The 21,987-nt window shown below is 45.1% G+C and overlaps 1 protein-coding gene across 2 annotated transcripts; it reads left to right on the forward strand.

Moving 5' to 3' along the window:
• Positions 1–11,716: 11,716 nt before the first annotated feature.
• Positions 11,717–20,672, forward strand: EMX2 (empty spiracles homeobox 2). Of its 2 annotated transcripts, XM_031955934.1 has the most exons (3): positions 11,717–12,890; positions 15,478–15,662; positions 19,124–20,672. In XM_031955934.1, the coding sequence occupies exons 1-3, from the start codon at positions 12,497–12,499 to the stop codon at positions 19,289–19,291; spliced, it is 747 nt and encodes a 248-aa protein (XP_031811794.1). In that variant the 5' UTR covers positions 11,717–12,496; the 3' UTR covers positions 19,292–20,672. The 2 variants fall into 2 exon arrangements, with proteins under 2 accessions (XP_031811794.1, XP_031811795.1); XM_031955935.1 differs by lacking the exon at positions 15,478–15,662 and having other exon boundaries at positions 19,124–19,227.
• Positions 20,673–21,987: the final 1,315 nt, after the last annotated feature.

A 21,987-nucleotide genomic window follows, 5' to 3' on the forward strand; every position in this document is an offset into this window, starting at 1 on the left:
GAGAGTTTGAGCTTTACAATGACAATAGTGGTCTGTCTTAGTAACGTAAAACAACTTAAAATGCCATTTTCAATTGTATTTAGAGTCAAATTTTAAAATTAAACCAAATCTTTAAATTCAAGGCTGTTTAAGAGCATTTTTTTTAAAGTATCAGCGTCCTTTAACGTTCCAGACTGGCACCTAATGATTAGGAAATCATTGTAGAGTTAGGAGTGGAAAACATAGAGAAGTCATCCAAATATGTGGGGGTGGAGTGAGGAGGAGAATGCACAGTAAGAAATTTGATATGAAATATGTGCTAGCAAGTAATGTAGCTTAATGATAATTGCTTCGTGTATTTGCGCTTCACACACTATGAAAATAAGTTAGACATTTCATCAGAAAAGTTAACCTAGAAAGTTAGAGTTAAAAAAAAAAAAAGTTTTAACAGCAGATGTGATTTTTATTGGCACCAAGGCATAAAACTCCATTTTCGTTGATTAAAATCCCTCTTCGATCTCTAGAGCTTATCTAGAAACAAAGTAAATCTACTAAATCAATATGCTCTCCAAGACTTAAAAGGGAAAAGAATTGTTTTAAACTCGTGGATTTGTTTCCATTGGAACAATTCCGAGAGCTACTTCTTAGACAGCAGACTCGGAGCCCCGTGGCGACCTCTTCAAGCCCTTTCAGGTAAATCATTCCAGGTAAATCATCTAACTTCAGGGAACAATCTTTTGAAACACACAGATCGTAGAGAAGTAAGAACCTTGGGAAGTAAGAACCGTGGGAAGAGCCAATCACCTATCTTGTTGCTTTGAATTTTGGTCACTGTCAGCTTCCTATTTTTGATTCTCTTCAAGGATATTCCGGGTGGGTATCTGGCTTATAATTAATACTGTTTCATGGAAGTAAAATATTTTGCAATGAAAAGCTAATGTTGAAGACGAGTAGTCGCTAACCATGTGAGGATGGCAACTTCTACTTCCCAAAACTTTTTAAAGTTGTTTTACAATTGCAGTTAAGCGAAACCGTGTCCCCAAAGGATCAAGGACAGGACCCTCTGGAATCTCTGACAGGCAAAGCGACCCGTTGCACTGGAAGGTTGAAGGTGGGTTGGGTTGGGGATAGAGTCCAGCCAGGGTCATTCTCCTTTGCCCCATACCCCAGCTCCCTCTCTCTGAGAGATCTTCGCTCTTTAGCTTCCCTTTGCTTCTGTCAATTTCCCAGAGCCCCAGGTGGCAGACAGGTTCTGGGAAGGGACGGGAGGATCGGAACCTTCCGTTTTCTGTCTTGTCCTTCCCCCAGGACTGCCCCGAGAGGCAATTTCCTTGCGGGCTGTCAAAGAGAAGTCAGCATCTCCCTCTCGTGCCTCTTTCTAAGCCACAATCCCCACGTCTTCTCCGTGACTCCGGGAGGAACCCCATTTAGTTCGCTGCACACCACCCCATTGTTCCACTTGCGAACTCCTCATGGAGTACACAAGGACAAGATTCATTCATTCATTTAATAAATATTTATTAATACCTACTTTGTGTCAGGCACAAAAACTAAGTGCTGGGGATACAAAAGGAGGCACATTTTTCACGCTGGCCAAACGTTTCATTCGGTCCCTGCTCTTGCCAATCCAAGAGATAAGTGCTCGAATGCAAAAGGAAAATAGGATTACCTGGGCAGTTGACTTTTAAAGTGGGCACCCCGATTATCCAAGGGGAGGGGAGGGGCAATTTGCTAAGATTTAGCCGGGGCCCCCCAAACGCAACTCTCACTTTCCATATTAACTTTCCAGAGACAGCTCTAAGTTTAAAAGAGTCAAATCCCCACTCCAACCCCCTTTTCGCTAGCTGGACCCAGTGGGGATGGGAGAGAAAGAGAAAGAATGAAGCATCTTCTTGTACAATCCCAGGACTCGGTACCGAAAGATAGATGGGGCCAAATGCTCTCCCCTCTCAGTCAGAGGAGAAACCAAATTGTTTGGGGTCCTACTCCTTCCCATCTCCCCTTCCCCTGGATTATTTTAAGATGATTATATCAGCAGGGCTCAGGAGAAGGAGCCGGATGGGAAGTAAGACTGCCGCTGCAAAAGGCCATATGGAGGTCATTACGCTCAGAGAGAAGATACAGGCTAGAGATTTTCTACAACGCTTATATACGCCCGGCACGCACGCACGCACATACATACATACTAGACACACACACACACACACACACACACTCACACACACACTCACACACACACTCACACACACACACACACACACATTCGGGTTCTGTTTCTTTCCAGTCCCTCCCCCCGTTCCCACCTCCTACCAGCCCAGCTCCGCTCCGGGAGGTCCCAGAGCAGCTTTAAGTTGCAGGCTCGTGTCAGGGAGCAGCGTCCGAGACAAGCCGGGGCCGCTGGGGTATATTGCATTTCTGCCACAGCCTTTGGCTTCTCTGTACATATGAGAGCCCCTCTGCCCTGTCCCATTCCGTTCAGTCCCTGTAGTGATTGTTAGTGCTAAACCCTACGTAAACTTCTGGAATTCGTGTGTGGTTGTGTGTGTGTGTGTGTGTGTGTGTGTAGGAGAAGTGTTGAGGGTAGTGAAAAAATGAATCGATAGAAAGATGAAATAACTAAAACATTTATTTGTTTCCTTTTATTATCCTTCGCAGAAGTTTTTGGATTTGCCTGGAAGGGAGAAGGAAGAGGTAAATTGCAAATGATTGTGCTAAGCTACCCAAAGCTCCGGGGAGAATATCGTTTTTTTTACTGTGTGCTTGCGTGTGAGTAGGAGAGGGAGACCGGGCGTGCATCCTAGAAAAGACATTCATGTTATTGTCCAAGAAGAGAGGACAGTGCATAGAGATTCTTTTTTTCTCCAGCTACGCCCAGTCACCCGGGCCTGAGTTTGTTATGACTGCACGCGGGCTGTTTCCCTTTCGCTAGGGTCCTCCCTACCGAGATAAGATCTTTGCTCCCAGTCTGCAAATTGTGATTGCTTTTGGCTAGTTACTTCCTACAAACCTGACTCTAGAGATGCGGGACAACTCTCAACTGAACCAAGTGGTTACGCCTGCCTTCCTCCGTCCCTTCTCCCTCCCCCCTCCCCCCGACTCTGCTCTTGAGCCAGTTTGAGGATGCTCAAGGTAGGGAGATAAAGGAGGGGGTCTTTTAATTCACTTTCTACTTTGTGTTTTGTCTCTGTCTTTCTCTATGCGTCGCTACCTCTGTCTACCCGCCCCCCACTTTCTTCAGGCTTTCGCCACTACAAACTACCAGTGATATGAAGAAGATACAATTTACTCACGAAAAAGTTACAAGCTCCATCCACAGGCCCCAGTCAACCCCAACATTTCTCTGCCCGAAAAGAGGTATTCGTTGTTATCTAAAGAAGCCTGGAGTTGCTGCAAAAGAATAGAATAGAGATCTAGAATAGACAAATCTGAGTTCAAATTCCTCCTTTGATTGTTTTTACATTTTTAAAAAATGGTGAATTGTCCTTGATTTTTGCTTGCTATGTGGTCATAAATAAGTCATTTAACCTCGTTAAGCTTACTCTCTCCTCTGTAAGACGGGAATAACAATAAAGGATTGCTGTGAAGATAGAATTAAATAATACATAGGAACAGCTGTGTAAATGCCAGTATTATCTAGGGATAGTAGATAGTATATGTATAGTATACAATTATATATATATATATATATATATATATATATATATACACACACACATATACATACGTACATAAGATAGAATATTGGAATAAGAAGACCTGAGTTCAAATTCAGCTTTTGCATTTACTAGCTTTGTAACCCTGAGCAATTATTTAACACTTCTGAATTTCAGTTTCCTGGGCGCTAAAATTACAATAATAATTCTACCTCTCCGGATTTTTGAGGCTCAAAAGAAATATATTTAAAGAGTTTTGCAAACTTTAAAAATGCCATTTAAATGTTACTTCATAATATTCTCTAATGCCCTATAGAATGGCTGCTCTGCAGTGGAAGAGTTATCAGAGAAATCAAAAATCTTTCCTCTGTTCAGGTGTTATGCGGGAGAAAATAATGGAGTCGAAGAAGATGGATAAAATCTCGTTCCACAAAGATGTACGAAGTGAAGGAGAAATTTGAAGTACATTTGTGCTTTTGCCCCAGTTCAGAATCTGGACTATAACAGAAAGCTAAATCTCAACCGTGCCAAGCCTCCGCTTCATTGTTTGTGCACCTCCTCCTGAAGGGAGGGGGACATTAGAGTTCCCAACTACTCACTTACTCCGGGCTCTGCAAAGTCAGGGTTAAATCAGGACAAATGCGGGGTCTTTTGACAGGAAATGCGTAGTTTCTAATGAAAAGGTGTAAAATAGAAAGGAAGCCAGGGCCATCCTTCCAAAGTGGTTGGCTATATTCTTGCTTAATCATGTCCCTTCTGAAGCATTCCCAGGACTCCCAGGGCGCTTGAACAGAGAGGAAGGAAAAAAGAGAAATGGGACCCATGAATCTTTCGGTCAGGGAATCTTTAAGTCTAGGAATTAACCTGGGAACAAACGGAATCCCACCACTCAGTTTTAAATTCTGCAAGGAAAAAACCGAGTCCTCTTTTCCCGAACTCCATCCCCACCCTACAGACAACCCCCAAATTCTATAAGTAAAATCAAAGCCTCATTTGAAGATCTAGCTTTAGGTCTCCTTTCTCCGTGTTGCAGAAAATTCTAAATTAGATTGAGACCAGACAGTGGGGAGCGGGGTATGTTTTTTGCTTTGCAGCATTCGATAGGAGTGGAGGGAGGGGAAGGAGCGTCTGCTCACAGAATGGAAGTGAGGTGGTATCTGGTTGAGACCCAGAGAAGAAAATTATTCTGAACTTGGAGTCAAAGGACTCAGAAAATCTGAGTTAATTCTCTCTGCCACATAACAGTTGTGTCACCTTGGACAAGTCATTGCCCTCCGTACTGCAGCTTCCTCATTTGTAAAAAGAGGGTGTTGGGCAGCTAGATGACCTCGAAGGTGTCTATCAGAATTAGCAGTCTGTGATCCTGTCAGCAGTTATCAAAAGCAACTGAACCCTGGAAGTTAAAGGGCTGGGTCAGAACCCGAGCCATCACTTCTCTCCTTTTTTTTTTTTTTTTTTTTAAAGTCCTGAGAAATGAGAAAGTGAGCCTATCCTTGGCTGGTGATGATGGGGGTTCGAGATCCCAAGGCACACACGAGTTGAAAAGCAACAATAACAACAACAATGAGATTGGTTAATTATGGTTTAATAAACAATAGAACGAAATTCAATTCTGAGCTTAATGTCTGTCCTTGCAATATTTTTCTGGCGGAGTGAAAATATCAGGGATATCAAAGCGGGAAAAGACTTACAGAATACCGAGAAGGGTCACCAACAAAAGTTACAGCATAATCTCGAGAATGTGGGTTGAGAAAAGGAAATAGTCTTCATCTATCTGCTGAAAGCTGAATTTCTCTACACAGCGTTCAAGAAATCAAAGTTTCGAGAACCATCTCACTCCGGGCGGCAACAGAATGGAAGGGACAGACCATTTATTTATCTTCACCTAGCAGATCAGCAGATCACCTAGCAGTTACACGTTCCCTGTGGACCTCACGAAGCGACCATGTCGCCTAGCACGTTCACTCTAAGCGGGTTTCCAGGAAGAGGCACGCGGATTCTATTTCCATAAATTACATGTATACACCTTTCAAACTGAGAGAAGAGAAAGCTTCGGAATACGGGGAGAGTTGCAGGAGATGAGACGGAAGAGGAGATACGAAGTGAAGTTCTGGGAGAAACTGCTCTTTGGCTAGTTCCTCTTTCCCCCTCCCTCCCCCCGAGAAATACGCTCTGCCCTGGGAGAAGAAGGAAACTTGGGTTGCCAAGATCTTGCTCCCTTTCCTCTCCTCCGATCTAATACTAAGTCCATTACTTTTGTTTCGGTAATAGTTGGACCGAGCGGCGCAGACAACTGAGAACTTTAATTATCCGAAAGTGGGATGGCTAGTTCCGTGCGTTCTCTCTCGAGCCCTTTGCTTCTCCTTAGGGCTCGCTGGCAGGGACGTGACCCGTCCTCTGCTCTTTGCCCGCTCCTCCACTACTGGCCTAGAAGGCGTGGCGGGTGGAGCCGAGAAGCGACTGGCGGGAGTGAGCCTTGTTCTGTATCTCAAAAGAGGAGGAGAAAAGGAAGGATAATTTGTTTAAAGTGACCTTATGTCTATCACACAAGTATACCAGCTTCCCAGGTGTTTATGCAGAAGATCACTGAAAATGCACCGCGTCGGAACCGAATGATTTGGCTCGGAAATTTGTCCGCACACACCGTTGCTGGGTGGAATTTGAACCCTTGGCAGCAGGTATAAAGAACTGCGTATCGGTGGGTTATGTACATCTATTTTTGGGGGGAGGGGGTCGTTGGAGAGGCTATTTCCCCATCTCTCTCCCCCCAATTCTTTTTTAATCGCGGGGCAACTGGGCTCTAAAAGTGGGGGGAGTTTATAAAATAAGGATAAAAGCTGTGTCGTGGATGGATTACTGAGAACTCTGAAGCGCAAGTCGACACTAACTTCCTTCCTTTGTGGTTTTATGCCCATGAAACCACTAGGCGACGCTGCTCACACACCAATCTGGCTCATATGCTAGTAAAGTATTCCGCGAGAGAGCCGCCTGAGTCGCAGAGAAGCTGGGTGGGGTGGGACTGGGGGCATTCATTTACTTGCGTGCCACCCGGAGGGGGAAGGAATTAAATGTCCACTTTTCGTGTTGCTATAGTCCCTTTCCGTGTGTGCTGAGAAATTAAGAAAAGTAGGAGCCGATCTAGTGAAATGCAAACAGATAATACCTTTATTCGCGGAAGGCCTTCTTCTCTGGCTAATTTCACCAGTTTGGGAGTCCTAGATATAACCCAGTCAATACCACTTAATTTTTAAATATCCACATCCCAGATTTATAACGTGCTCTCGGTACACTGCTCTCTATAGCATAGAGGTGAGCCCTAAATGCCTCAGTTAATCCATCCTGACATTAAGAATATATACACATATTAGACCCAAAGTACTTTGTATTTGCATCGTGCCATATGTTACATACACAACGACTATTGCCTTTGATGACAATTTTTCCGACAAGAAAGAACCCACTTTCCTGTAGACCTAAGGAAAGTTAGGAAATGGAAAAAATAAAACACGATCCCGTTCTTGGACTCCTACCCTGAGGATCTTCTTATTTGAGGACATCTCGGAAACCTAGACTAGGGCACTTCCCTCTTCCCATCAGCTTCTTAGATGTGCTCCAAGTTTTGCAAAGGAATAAGAACTAGATAGTGCACTGGTCCCAGAAAAGACTACCTTGGCCTTGAATAACATTAAGATTAGCTTCTTGAATACTGTTGACCCTCTGGTCAAAGAGTTTGGTGCTTAGTGTCGACAGTGTCCATTTGCCTTTATCCAGGACGGGTATACTTCTGAAGGTTCCTGGAGTTTTTCTGGTCCTCTTCCTATTTCTCAGAGTGCTAAGTGTTCGCTTGTATTCTAACATTTAACCTCACTGGCTCAGGGATGGCTTTGCTCTGATTGGATGCAATCACCCTTTCCATGTCACCACACATTCATGCACCAACCTGCTGCAGAAATATGGTTTCTCTTGCCATTGTGGGATCTAGGCCTTAAATCCTGGGACAAAACACGGGCCGATTGGGCAGGGTTAGGTGATGATGAATTGGGGAGCGAGTGGCTAAGTCTCTAAAGAGAGCTTTAGACCTGAGCTAGCTTAGTCGCCACCTGTTACCCTGCCCGGCTTCTCAAGAGAGTCGGGAGTGAGTCAATTGTTGGCCTTCGGAGCACCTGAATGCAGAGAAGCAGCTAGACCTCGCCCTGACCTCTCCCAGTTCTGTGTTTTGGCTGAGGCTAGAGGCCCCTTGTCCTTTAATGTGTAACTCACCTTCTTGGTTCGTTTGCATGTCAAGGGGTCTTTAACTTGTGAACCTTCTCCTGTATTTCCGAGGTATGGGCGTGTAAATTACCATAGATTACCCCCACTTAATATGCATTTAAACGACTGAGAACCAGAGAAAATCTATTTATCGATATTTAGAGCTCATAAGAAGCGCACTAAACTGTGTGTTTAGCAGACTAATTGTCTCTCCTCCTCCAACTCTCCTCCCTCCAACGCACATCCGCTCAGCAATCCCTCTCTCTTACACACACACACATACACACACACACACACACACACACACACACACACACACACACACCGGTAAACAGACTCAGGTCTCATTCTGGGGCTGGCCTCCCACAGCTTCATATTGAAAGCGAAACCAGGAAATTTGTGCCGCTTTGGGCGTTTTGCAGGAGGCTGGTTCAGAGTGAATAATTCACTTTGGAAAGAAGGCCGGAGGTGCTTTATAAACAATTCTCTCTCCCCCTTGCAGATTTCAGAATTGTGGAAAACACTTTGGGTTGTTTTTAAGGATGAGGCCTTGAAACAATGAAGTTCCCCTAAAAAACACCAGCCTCTCTCTTTTACCCTAAATGAAAACAAAATCATAATTGACTGTGCCTGACGCCCAGAAAAAGGAGTAATCCAGGAAAGGTTAGGGCAGGAAAGGTGCAATGTTTTCAGGGGTACATTTTCCTGGGGTTTAATGACTCCAACACAGGACCAGAGGCCTCCTCCAGTAAAAGGGTGAGAATTTTAGAAAAGGCACTTGAGGGTCGACTAGCAACGGCCTAAAAACCTGGGGATGCTCTCAATAATGCTTTTTTCTAATTGCACATTCATCATTTCCTCCCAACTTAACTTCATGCCAATAATTAAAAACACATCCAAGGTTATTTGGGTCCCAGAATCTTTGGGGCAGTCACCAGTTCCTGGCTTTCGGATTCCACCAAGTTGAATTCATCTCAGCACCTTGGTACTTGGTCAACAATGAGTGAGCTGGGACCCACTGAGTCTGACATTCCAGGCTGCATCCCCCAGAAAATAGTTTGAAAATTTCCAAAGCCTGGCTCCAGAATCTAGGGATTCCTGGCCAGCAGCGCTGGCCCTCACGGTGACTGCAAGGAGCCAGGCAGTGAAACTGAAGGGGAAGGGGAAAAGATTTTTTTTTTCTCAGAATAAGATTTTCTCCGACCTTTCTCCGCCCAAACACACTCTTCAGCTCTATGAGGTTTCCAGACTTGGTTCACTAGATTTATCTTCCTTGCACCGTGTTAACTTCGGGGGACCAACAGGCCCATGTTCTGTTTTTTTTTTTTTTCAATTAGAAAAATTATCGGGAGCTTGAAAGCATCCCAATTATGCCCCCAGGACTACCAGGTTCATCCCAATACTTAGACTTAAAAATTCCTTCGGATATTAGCTTGCTTCTTACAACCCGGGCTTGGACAGCGTTTTGCCTCTCCTCCTCACTGAGGTGTACACACACACGCACACACACGTCTGGATTTTAGTAAGTCTTTCTACTGTTCCTAACCAAACAAGTTTGTGTATTTGAAGGATTTCTTGGACTAGGGATGGTTGAGTGGGGTGAAGGTCAGGTCAGGGAGTTAGCCGGAGGCAGGTGATGGGGGGGGGGGGAGGAATTTTGTACTCTTAGTAACTGGGGGAATCAGCTTTCCTGCCACCTGTGTTCTAGTTTCCCTCCCTCCTTCCCCTCACCCCCCTTACACACTATCCTCCTTCCCACTCTAACACCACCATCAGGGTTGGAAGTTTCTTTGCCTAGATCTCCATCCCAGGAAAGCTGGGCCCAGTTCCTCAGTTAGCCAAAGCCCTCAAAGAAACCACCAGGTGGAATCAAACTCCTTTGGGGGAGGGGCAGTCCTGCGCAAAGGGTGAAATCTAGGACATGACCCCTGCTCTGCTAGCTCAGTGGTACAAATAAAACCCGGAAAGTGCCGGGAGAAAGAGGGCTTACCCCCCCAAAAAAACTACCGAATCTCCAGACAACCGCTTTTTTCCTACCACCCTGCGTAGGTACACATATGGGTGTATGTATAGATGACAATGTATAATATGTGGACTTGCAAATTAATTCTGGGTAAAGAGATCTCCAAATTAGGGGTGGGGTATGTAAGAACTTTTTTTTTTTTTTTTTTTTTTAAGCGGGATACTCCAGTCACTAATGTTTTGGCATATCTATAAGAGAAGGCAGTTCCTAAATGTCCTACAAACAAGGTATGATCCAATTTTTTTTTTCTGAAGAGATTTCCAAAGACAAGCGCTTTTCTCTCTTCCCCCCCCTCAACATTAACAAAACAAGTCGATAAATAAGCAAATTAAAAAAAAAAAGAAGGGGAAATATGAGGGGGGAGGGGAGAGCTGAGGTCACCCACTGGGTAAAAGAAAGAGATCCTTAGATAATTATGTATCGAGACGCAGCGTTTCTCTGTTGTCAGCCTCCTCAAAATGTGTATATCAAGCTTCTATTTTTGTTTTCCCCTAGTTTCCCCTCCCGGTCTACTTTCTCCCAGGTTTCTCGGCAACGTATTCACTCAACACAAGCATTTCTGCGTCCTTAAGATAAATTACACCGCCTCGGCGTAATAGATTTAAAGTACGCCAGAATTTTTTTTTTTTATCATTAATTGTAAACGTGAAAAATACCTGCTGGTACTTCACTTTAGAAGAATGTAATTGGCAAAAAGAAAAAAAAAAAAGAGGGGGGGGGGGAAGAGGCGGCTGATGAATAGATAATAGATCTTTAACTACCAATAAACAGTAAGCAGCAGCCAGCAGCCTCGGGATGTGATCATAATTATTCCTCGGCGCGAACCAATGGGGATGAGGGAACTCAGCCCTAAAATCATCCCAAAACCAAAGGCGAACTCGAAAATACGGACAAGGTCTGGAGCCTGAGATCCAACTCACTCTCACTGTTTGTAGTCCTTTCCCTGACTGAAGCCTGAGATTCAGCTCATTCACACTGCTCCTGGTCCTCTCCCAGACATAGCAATTAACAATCCAGGGTGGGGCACGGTGGTAGATGCTTTAATAAATGACAGTAGCAACAATAATAATAACGACCGCTAAGACAAACTGCATCTACCTCAAAACAATACAGATTCTCTTTTCCCCAGAACTTTCGGAGGAAGCGTTTGTCTGTGTAGGGGTAGGTGTTTGGAGGGGAGAGGTCGTAATTACCACCTACAAAAAGAAAAAGAAAAACCTGGGTAATTTTTTTGAAAAGGCACAAGCTAATAGTAGGCACTGGATGCCTTTTGAAGGGGGTGCGGTGGTGTCGACTTGCCAACTATCTAATAGTTCAAGGTCTCTTGGACTCTTCGTCCTAGAGACCCTTTAATACAAGTTTGGAAAGGAGGGAGCTGGGTAGTAGAGAAGGGGAGGGGACAGCTCTCAGAGTTTACTCTTCGCCTAGGAGACAAAATTAAGTTTTGCCCTCAAGAGGGGGAGGGGGGATGGAGAAATATAATAGTTTCCCCCACCCTCACCCCAAGCCAACCCCCTTTAGCCCTCCCCATGCGTCCCACTCCCTCCTCCCCCGGGCTCAAGTCTGGAATGAGAAGCGGCGGAGCGCGCGGGAGGAATCTGTGCTCTCCTACCTGCCCCCGCGGCAGCTGGTTCGGGTTGGGAGGGGAAGCTGCGGATGGTGGCTGCGGCAGCGCCCGGCGGGGACTCTGCTGGGACCTGGGCGCCCCGGAGGGAGTGGTGATAGAGGTGGAGGAGGAGGCGGGGGAGAAAGAGGAGGAGGTGGGGAAGGAGGAGGAAGAGGAGGAAGAGAAGGAGGAGACGAAGAAGAAGGAAGAGGAGGAGGAGGAGGGGACGGAGAAGGAGGAAGAGGAGGAGAAGACGAAGAAACTGCAGCTGCCGCCGCCTTGGTGGGCGCTGAGAGAAGGCGCAGAGCCGACCAGAGCAAGAGCAGCTCAGGCAGCCCCCGACTCCGTTCCACTCCGGGCCCGGATCCAGCCCTCCAGGTTCCCAGCCGCTCGCCGCCCTCTGACGCACTTTAAAGAGTCTCCCCCCTTCCACCTCAAGGCGAGTAATAGCGACCAATCATCAAGCCATTTACCAGGCTTCAGAGGAAGCTGTTTATGTGATCCCCGCACTAATTAGGCTCATGAACTAACAAATCGTTTGCACAACTTGTGAAGAACCGAGTACATCCATGGATTGTCTTTGGACTTAGGGTGCCCTGCCCGCCTTTTGCAGAAGAGAGGAAACTTTTTTTCTCCCTCGAGAAACTTTTTCTCCCTTCTTTTCTCTGCCCGCAGCTCTGGGTCCCCCACGCTATCTAGCCAAAAAAAAAAAAAAAATTACCCCTCCCCATCCTTTCCTGCAAACTCTTTTGGAAGGATTTTTTTTTCTTCTCTCATCTTTGGGTGCGTTCTGGTTCAAGATTATCGGGCTTCTTCCCGTTGCGTTGCCTCTCCTCTCCCCCCTCCCCCCTTTTCTTTTCTTTATTCCTTTCGACAGCACAACAAAAATATCATTTTTTTCCTCCCCGAAACTCGGCGTCGGAGCCAGCGCATTGCTGACGCTCCGGAGCGGGGGAGCCCCCAGGACTCGCTCGGCGGCGCAGCATGTTCCAGCCGGCGCCCAAGCGCTGTTTCACCATCGAGTCGCTGGTGGCCAAGGACAACCCCCTGCCCGCCTCGCGCTCCGAGGACCCTATCCGCCCGGCGGCTCTCAGCTATGCCAACTCCAGCCCCATAAACCCCTTCCTCAACGGCTTCCACACGGCAGCCGGCAGGGGCGTCTACTCCAACCCGGACTTGGTGTTTGCAGAAGCCGTCTCCCACCCGCCCAATCCCGCCGTGCCGGTCCACCCGGTGCCGCCGCCGCACGCCCTAGCTGCACACCCCCTGCCCTCCTCGCACTCGCCCCACCCCCTCTTCGCCTCGCAACAGAGAGACCCATCCACGTTCTACCCTTGGCTTATCCACAGGTACCGATATCTGGGCCACAGATTTCAAGGTACGTGCCATGTTGCCTGGGTCCCTGTTCGCCTTTTCTGCTTCTCTGTCCCCCTTTCTTCCCCAGGAGTCTGACCTGGGCGCTACCAGATTGGGAATGCGTCGTTTTGAAAGGCCTTGGTATTTTATCCCTCCCGCTTTTCTGGGATCCGGAATCCTGGGTTTGGAAGTCATGCAGTAGGAAAGTTGTACTCACTGAATGAAAGCAGAGAGCTAGAGGTTCTAGCTGCTTCGTTTCTCCCTCCTCTTTCTCTCCCCGAAATAAGTTGACCCCTTTACGGGAAGGAGAAAGATTAAGAAGTTGTCACAATCTGGAAAGGGGTTCAAAGTGGGGGGGGGGCGCATGGGGCAATGGAGGGGAAAAGCCACCGCGTTCATTGTGTGAAGGTAAACGCAGGAAAAAGCTGCGAGCCAGATTGTTCTTTCTCCGTCCTCCTCCACCCCCACCAGCCCCACTCCCCAATACTTTCCGTTGTTGCACCAGCTCCGGAGCTGCATAAGGCAATCAACCCGGACTGGGAGCCACTTTTGCCTCGGTTTCGTTAGAAACTCTTTTACCTTGCACGCCACACCTCCTTCAGTCGCAGTCTAACCATCACCCCACCATCCTAGTCAGAGACTCCTTTCACATCTTGGAGTGAATTTCCAATCACCTATCGATAAAGTCATTTTATTTCATTTAGATTTTTAGAGATGGAGGGAGGGAACTGGAAATAGATAAGGTAGAATCATCTTCTGCGGCTCCTGACGCCCGCGTAAATTACAGCGCCCTGAAGTCAAAGCAGAAAGGCGGGTTTGCTCTCTTTTATTTTTTTCTTTCTTTAAAAGAAATTAACCCATTTGGGAGATAAGAGCTAGTGAAGGCTATTTGGTTGGTTTTTTTTTTTTTTTTTTTTTTTTTTTACAATTTCTTTTTCCTCTTTTTCACTCTCATTTTTTTTTTCCCCGGGAGGGAGAGGGAACGAGATCTCAACCAAAGGGAAAGGGTTTAGGTAACAAGAATAATTAGTAATCAGATGAGAGAAAATAGCCACTTTTGAGGGCAGTCCATCAAAACGCAGCTGGTCGTTGATTAACCCTTAATATTCCTGCTAATAAAAGAAGATAAAGAAGGGGTGCCTTCCCCCTTCACCTACCATATGTATATTTTCCCTTTTCTTAAAAAAAAGTGACCCGAGATCTCCCCAACTCTGCCTGAACTTGACCGTTAAGTGTGGGTTTGTTTGTAATTTTTTTTATTTTGTGTGTTTTGGGTTCGGGATTACCATTTTTATTGATTTCTCTCACCTACTCTTTACGGATCTCTTAGGAAACTTAGATTTTCCCACCTTATTTGGCGAAATAACCAGGGACCAGCCGAAGGACAGACTTTGCAAATGTATTAACGTTCTCAAAATAAAATGACACTAGCTTCCAATCACAGCAATGATTTCTCCCGGGTCCCTGGGAATTGAGGACAGAAAGAGCTCCTTCAACTAGGAGAAAGGATGGTCCCAGCAGACTGCTTAGATTAAATTTAAAATCTCCTCCTGGTTGCAACAATAGATTATCTTTTCTCGCCTCCTTCCCACACTATGTTAAATACTACTAATACAAATTAGATTGTCGTCGGAAAATATGGGAATCGCAGCTTGCTGCTTTTCCAGCTCTAGCGAAGAAGTTAAATCGGGGGGGGGGGGGGGGAAATACCATCCAATCCCTTTCCTGAATGGGGACTCTAGATGCTGAGGCAATAGTTCCCTTTCCTCTCTTAGGCCTGTGTGACAAGTTGAGAAACCAGGGAAGAAATGAGACAGGTCTAAGGGAGTGAGCTGGCGAACTGAGTGCGCTGAGAGCACGGGAGACTTCGGCTGCAGCTTTGCGTCGACTGAAACTCGGACAGTCCGAACCGGCCAAACACTGTGCTCCTGAGCCGGGCTTTGGACTGGGGCTGAGCCGAGTCGTACGCCAGGCCGAAACCCGCGGGATTTGTGGGAAGTTGGGAAGAGGGATACGTTAAGAGTGAGTAGGGTTTGTGGTTAGTGTACCCCTTTCTTCGGCTATAGAGAGTGGACAGGTTAGTCAAGTTAACAGGTTCCAGCTCTGGATGAGATCAAGCTGGGTTGTGAGGCTGTTTGCGGCCGGAGTACTTTCACTGTACTTCTGTGAAAGAAAGGAGAGGAGCGGCCTCTTTGAGCCAGTTTATTTTATTTTGACTTTTAAAAGACGACTTGAGTTACAAGATACTCCTCTCCTTTTCCTTCCCCCACCCTCGTGTAGGGTCGTCAATTATTTATCGTGATTCTTCTAATAATTCTTCTAATACAGTTGTGTTCTGAGAAAGCTGGTGTAGTTCCCGCTTTCCCTCTTTCTATTTTCCATTCTTGTAGATCTCCCTGCTCCAATGAAGCAGTTGATTTTGGGGGGTGGAGAGTGGGGGCGGGAGGAGTGGTGGGATGGTAAGGAAAGAGATGAGTTATCTCCCTTACTAGGGGAAAAGGCTGCTTGGGTCCCCTCGAAGCCCCACCTTGGCTTGGTGACAGTAACGTCTAGAGAGGAGTAAAGGGACGAAGTCTAAGTTCCTAATCCAAGCTCTGCTGTCTCCTCAGGAAATGAAACGAGCCCGGAAAGCTTCCTTTTGCACAATGCCCTGGCCCGAAAGCCCAAGCGGATCCGTACAGCCTTCTCCCCGTCCCAATTACTGAGACTGGAACATGCCTTTGAGAAGAATCACTATGTGGTAGGAGCGGAGAGGAAACAACTGGCCCACAGCCTCAGCCTCACGGAAACTCAGGTAAGAGAGGATGCTGGAAGGACAGAGTCCCACTTGCCACGGAGGTGGTCGATCGATGGTGTTCAGGCAATCCCTGGGGCAGAGGCCTCCTTGAGAAGTCTGGCATGGGGTCCAGACCTGCTCTGTTTTCTCAATCCCAAGTAGTTCTACGAGTTTGTTTGTCTCAAATAGCTTAACTCCTCTGAATGAGGACAACTTCTATGAAATAAGGCAAGCTACTCTAAAGTTGTCACGAAAAAAAAAGTCGGCACCCAAAGGGGACATCAAGGAATCTCAGTGGAATTCCGATTGGATGGTGAGCCGATGCTCACATGTAGACAGTTTGGACAATCTAGTCTCTTTTTTGCGGGTCAAAAACGTTTTACTTTTTACCTTTTATTTTTTAAAATGTTTAAATTTTGTGGTGTTTGTTTGTTTAAGGCTTTGGGTTAAGCGCCTCCTTTGATTTCGATCCACTAGGGAAGATTAGTGACTTTCGCAAATTGCGGGGAGTGGAATTGAGCCTTGGAATCCACAGAGATTGGTTAGAGAGTTTTGCCTTGAATATATTAATTTTAAATTTAGAAATTCGTGCAGAGTGTTGGTCCCTCCCTTCCCCATTGGCCTAGGTCTACTAGTCCCTAGAAAGCTAGTAAGAAGGCAAGAAGGATGGGGCTGACTGGGGTTAGCAAGAAAATAGGCCACAGACAAGTAGTTGGTTCGTCTGGGTAATCAGAGATTGTGTTTGTAGGAGGCAGCTTAACAAATAGGTTTTCAACTCCTTTCGGGAGCCCAGCGTGGCAGTCATTTACAGCACACACAGATTGCTCCACTCAGTCTGCAGAAGCAAGCTTTGCCTGTGGGGGCATTGAGTGGAGTGGTGGAGGGTGCAGGGCAACCCATTGGGAAAGAGGAAGTGGAGGCAGAGATGGCTCTAGTAGAGCTTTGGGACTGATGGCAACGGATCCTCTTGGATTAGAGGAAAGAGTACTCCCTTTCAGAGAAGAAACCAGTAATCTTGGAAAGGAAAGAAGGAGAGAGAGGAGGAGAAAACGCAGTTTGAGGTAGCCTGGGCATACATACTGATTCGAGTGGGTTAAATATGGACAGTCCGAGAAGTGTGAGTTGTTTCTAGTTTAAGACCAATAGCTTATAGTTGTTTTTGTTTGTTTGATTAATTGATTTTTTAGTTAAGGGTATTTAGAGGAACAGTGATCGGCCTTCCTCGCCTCTCCCAACTGACTGATGCTCTTTCTGCTTTGACTATTCTCTTCATACTGTATGACTCTTTTGGGTGCTTACATCTATGAAAACGTAACCTATCAAGGATCCCAGGTGGAAGAGATGCTATCCGCCAGTGGGGCCATTTGAGTGGTTTCTCGCCCCAACTGAGGCGACTGTTGGGGGTTCTGCTGTTTATATCATTTCCCCCTCCCCCATTTTGCTAATGGAGAGAGAGAGGGAGGGAGCTGAACTGTCTCTTCCTCCCCTCCCCCCCTTCATAGAGCCTGGGCCTGGGCGGGGGGGAAGGGGGCTAGTTTCTGTCCGGGCTGAAACTAGGGCTGGGGGTTGGGCCTGGGCAGGAGGCGGGGGCCAACTACAGTAAGCTGTACTGTACTATAGAACCACTAGGCTAGTTCAAAGTTCTCGTAAACAGTAACGTTTTCTGGGCGGATTAAGTTGTAACACTTTTTTTTTTTTTTTTTTTTTTTGAGACGATAAGAGGTTGAGGCTTTTGTTTTAAAATGTCCCCCGGACAAAACAGAACAGGGGATCTCCACTTTTATGAGGTTCTCGGAACAAGGCACAGCTCCGGCTTATTTCCCCCTAGAAAGCTGTATTTAAGGTGGTCTTTGTCCGGCCTGATTCCGACGCTGGTTGGAGTCTTTTGTCTTGGTGTCAACCCCCCGATCTCGACAAACGGGCTCCCTTTGGAGAGCAGCGTGGAGAAATGAACCATCCTCCCCCTCAATTAGCAAACTAAAAGCAAATTAAACTCACCCTTGTTCCCGCTCAGCTTTTTAATGGGAGACTTTTGGGGAATATGAAAATGCGGGGAGAGGGCTAGGGGACTGGTCTCCGATGAGGCTAGGCTCGGAGGAGGCGGTGAGAAAGGCTAAAGCCGAGGCGATTTGGTGGCACGGTAGCCGCTACCCGGGCTGACTTTGCAGAAGGCTTGGCTAGTTATCCTCGGCTCCTACACCCAACCAGACTTTAGATGTGAGACTCAGATAGTGGTGCTGGTGATGATGATGTTAATGGTGAGAACAACAGGAGGTGAGAAGACGTTTATGGTCTTCATTTGCCAGAGCCTGTCCCAGCTTTGCAGTTTATGAACTTCTGGACTGATACTGCCTTAGTCTGTCTAAAGAGCAAAGAGCAAAGGGGCCCCAAGCATGTTTTCAATCATTTGGGTTTGATTCGGAACCTATTTCCCGGTCTCCTTCAGATGAAATGAGGGGGCATCGAGTTTGATTTGTTCTGGCCTCTAGTTCCCAAGCTTTCGAACAACTGGCATCTTAAATTTCACTGTTTACAAAAGGAGACATCCTGAAACCTCTCATAGGAACAGGAAAGCTGCTATTAAGAGTAGAGGCCCCAAGTAACAAGGTGTCACTAGGGCTCATCCTACATATTGCTTCTGCTGAGTGATATTTCTCTCTCTCTCTCTCTCTCTCTCTCTCTCTCTCTCTCTCTCTCTCTCTCTCTCTCTCTCTCTCTCTCTCTCTCACACACACACACACACACACACACACACACACACACAGAGCCTTGAGAATGCTTTCACTTTTGAACCACTTTTCATGAAAGGATCTGAAACTTGGGGGCTGCTTCCCTCTCCCAGTTCCTTCAACCTTCTCCCTTCTGATTCACCTGATCAACTTCTAAAAGGAGGGGAAAAAGACCTAAATGAAGAGAAATCTAAAAATAGTGACCTCAGGCCTATGCTAAGCAGCTGAATCTATATTTAGGATTCAGCATCCAAATGTGGAAAAAATAATAAAAAGCATATTGAAGTCTTGAAGGAAGAAAAGGAGCCGAGTTTCTATCTTGTGAATTTGTATTCCCCCCTCCAGTTTTTAAAAAGCTCTTTCATATTTTCAAGGTATGATGTCCTGTGGTTACTTTTCAGCACCCAGTTGCACAAGCACCCTGGTCTGCAGAATGCTTTAACTGTGGTGAAGGAAGGCTTTGGCAACAATAGAGGCATCCGACTGACTGGAAGGGGGGGGGGGGCGCTGTCCAGGCCCATCCCCATGTATCAGCATTGCACTGGAAGCAGGCCGAAGTCTCCTTTTTTTTCAGGTGTCCCCAGGGTGAGGGAACCAAACCATTATTAACCTAAGAGTCTTAACCTAAAGGATGAAAAAAGGGGAAAAATGTCTCTCTCTCAAAAGATACTTCAGCTAGGTGCTGGTACTTGTTTTATTTTTGTCTTTGCAAAGAGAAATTAACCTATCATTTTTTGCTTTTTGCTGTAGGTAAAAGTATGGTTTCAGAACAGAAGGACGAAGTTCAAACGTCAGAAGCTAGAGGAAGAGGGTTCAGATTCACAACAGAAGAAAAAAGGAACGCATCATATTAACCGATGGAGAATCGCTACCAAACAGGCTAGTCCAGAGGAAATAGACGTCACATCAGACGATTAAAGACAAAAAAAAAAAAAAAAAAAAAAAAATCTCACAAAACAAAACCGAGACATAACAGAGACAGAAAAAGGAGAAGAACAAAAACAAACAACATCCAACAAACCACAAACACACAAGAAAGAGAGAAGGTGGCACTTAGAAACTTTCCAGCAGAAAGTGTTAAGGATCACAACCCAAGGCAGAGTGGAGACTGAGGAGAAGGCTCCTTCATCAACATGCAATTCTCGTCTAAAGAGGCAGGAAAGAGAGAGAGAGAGAGAGAGAGAGAGAGAGAGAGAGAGAGAGAGAGAGAGAGAAAAGAGAAGGGAGAGAGGTCCAAAATGTGGCATGGCCGACCCGGGTCTGACAAGGGAAGCTGTCAATCAAAAACCAAACGATCGAGACAAGATGATTGACAGGTATTCCATTTATTGCAGTCCATTTTAAAAAATAATAATGATAATAATTATGACAAAAATAACCAACCAGGCACAAGACTTTTTTTGCACTTCGAAGTTTTCCACTCTTTAAAAATAACAATAGTGATAATAACAATTGCGATTCCAGATCCAGCCCAAGCCCCACACCTATTTCAGAAACTTGAATTGCATGTACCAGTTGTTGGGCAAACGGTGTCTAAAGACAGAAATTGAATTGTAACTTTTTTCCTTTTTAAGACAGGTCTGTGTGCTTTTTAATTTCTATTTTTTATGAGAAATGTACAGTCTGTAAACATTTATTGATAACTTCTGACGTCAAAGTGATTGTGACAGCTAAATGAAGTAGCCATTCACCAATAGTGGTCCTCTAAAGAGAAAAAAAAAAGAGATGAGAGGGGAGGGAAAGGCTGGAAAGAGGGTTAGGGTGGTGGGGGGAGGGTGAAGGAGAGAAATCTTTACTTTTGCTGGAAAAAAAAATTAAATCCTGGTGTGTTTTTTTTAATTAATTTTTTTTCACATTCCCTTTTGGACATCTTGAAGCTTAAAACACGAGTGAATTTAAACTTTGGTGGTTGAAGAAATTGGCGGAGCTCAACCATTCGAAGTGGTTATTCAAAACTTCCTTAAAATGCAAAAAAAGAAAAAAAAAAGAAAAAAAAAGAAAAGAAAAAAAAAAAAACCCAAACATATTAAAAAAAAAAAAACACCCAAACTCAAGGACTGTAGAGGGATTGATGTTGAGTGTGGCAAATATCGGGCGGCAAGTTTTCAAGCACTGAGTTTATATTCCAAGATCCTAGAGCTACTAAAGAGTGACAAATGGTTCCTTAATGTCTTCTATACCAGAATGTAAATATTTTTGTGTTTTGTGTTAATTTGTTAGAATTCTAACACACTATATACTTCCAAGAAGTATGTCAATGTCAATATTTTGTCAATAAAGATTTATCAATATGCCCGCAGAGTAGTCGTCTTCGAAAATTGAAATGGATTTTTAAAAAAGTATACATATACATATATGTACATATAAATGGTGTCCCAAAAGTTTTAGTTCATTTTTAAACCTTAATAGCTTAAAGCTACATTAAGACTTTTGGGACACCTGTGCATATACACATGTATATATTATGATATATTATGTATATATTATGTATTTTTTCCTCTTCTGGAGGCTTGAGAAACTTGGGACATCAAGTGGCAGCTGGACATTTGGTGTTTTAGCCCTGGTCTTTTTTTTTTTTTTTTTAAGGAGAGGGGTGGGAAATGGGGGATGGGAGAAAGGGGTTTGTCAGGAAGAAACAGCTCCTTCAGGAAAAGTTGTGTCTTCGGTAAAAATTTCTCTAATCAGGAAATCTAGTACAGGACTGTTGAGCTTGAATGAGTGGGCTCCTTTCTTAGCTTAGAAAACTTTCGAAAACTATTGATTTAACTTTATCAAATCCTCCTGCCTCGTTCTAAAAGCAATATATCTGCATAGATACATAGAGATAACATTATTGATGTCCCGTGGGATAGATCATCGAGAACAATGAGCCAAGCTTTAAAGTTCCAGATACTTGGACTTTCAACTTTATCTCTAACTTTAAACCCATGACACCAAATGCGTTAAAAATTTTCTTTCTCTTTGGCTCAAATCTGTCAGAGGTGATGGGGCGAGAAGAAGGCGACTCAGCTGTCTTATAAAGCACAGATTCTAAAAAAACCTACCCTTATCGTTTAAAAAAAAAAAAAAAGTTGTAACTAGTCTTTCGGAGGAAACGAGCTTTTTTTTTTTTTTTTTTTCCTGGGGGTCCGCAGTTGTTTTTTGCATGCTTCATTCGCTCCTTATCCCGATAGGCCGCATGAATCAGTTTTATTTCCATTGATAGAGAAACCTCGTCTGCTCTGTTAGAGCTACAAAGCGTCCTGCGAGCTTTTGTGAAAGTGCAAATCAGTTTAAGCAATTATCATACCAGGAATATGAAGGGGAAAGAGGAGGCACTGCCCAGTGGTTTCCTTTAATCTCTTAATCCATGGATCCAGGGGGGCTAGTTGGACATAATTTAGGACAATCTCACTACCCTTTACACTGTGATAAGGCGAAGTTACAATGCAGTGCAAAAATACAAGCTTTGTTAAATACTCTGCCTTAGAAAAGTTAAGATTAGGAATTCCATGCACGTGTGGGCACTATAGGGCAGGATGGAGAATGTTCTTTCCTCCTCTTCCTCCTCCCCCACCCCCTTAAATTGTGATTTTCTCTGGATCCAGCTCTGGTTCTCGTTCTCTTTCTCTCTT

Source organism: Sarcophilus harrisii, chromosome 2 (genome assembly GCF_902635505.1).
Source record: "Sarcophilus harrisii chromosome 2, mSarHar1.11, whole genome shotgun sequence".
In the NCBI taxonomy this organism is placed as follows: Eukaryota; Metazoa; Chordata; class Mammalia; order Dasyuromorphia; family Dasyuridae; genus Sarcophilus; species Sarcophilus harrisii.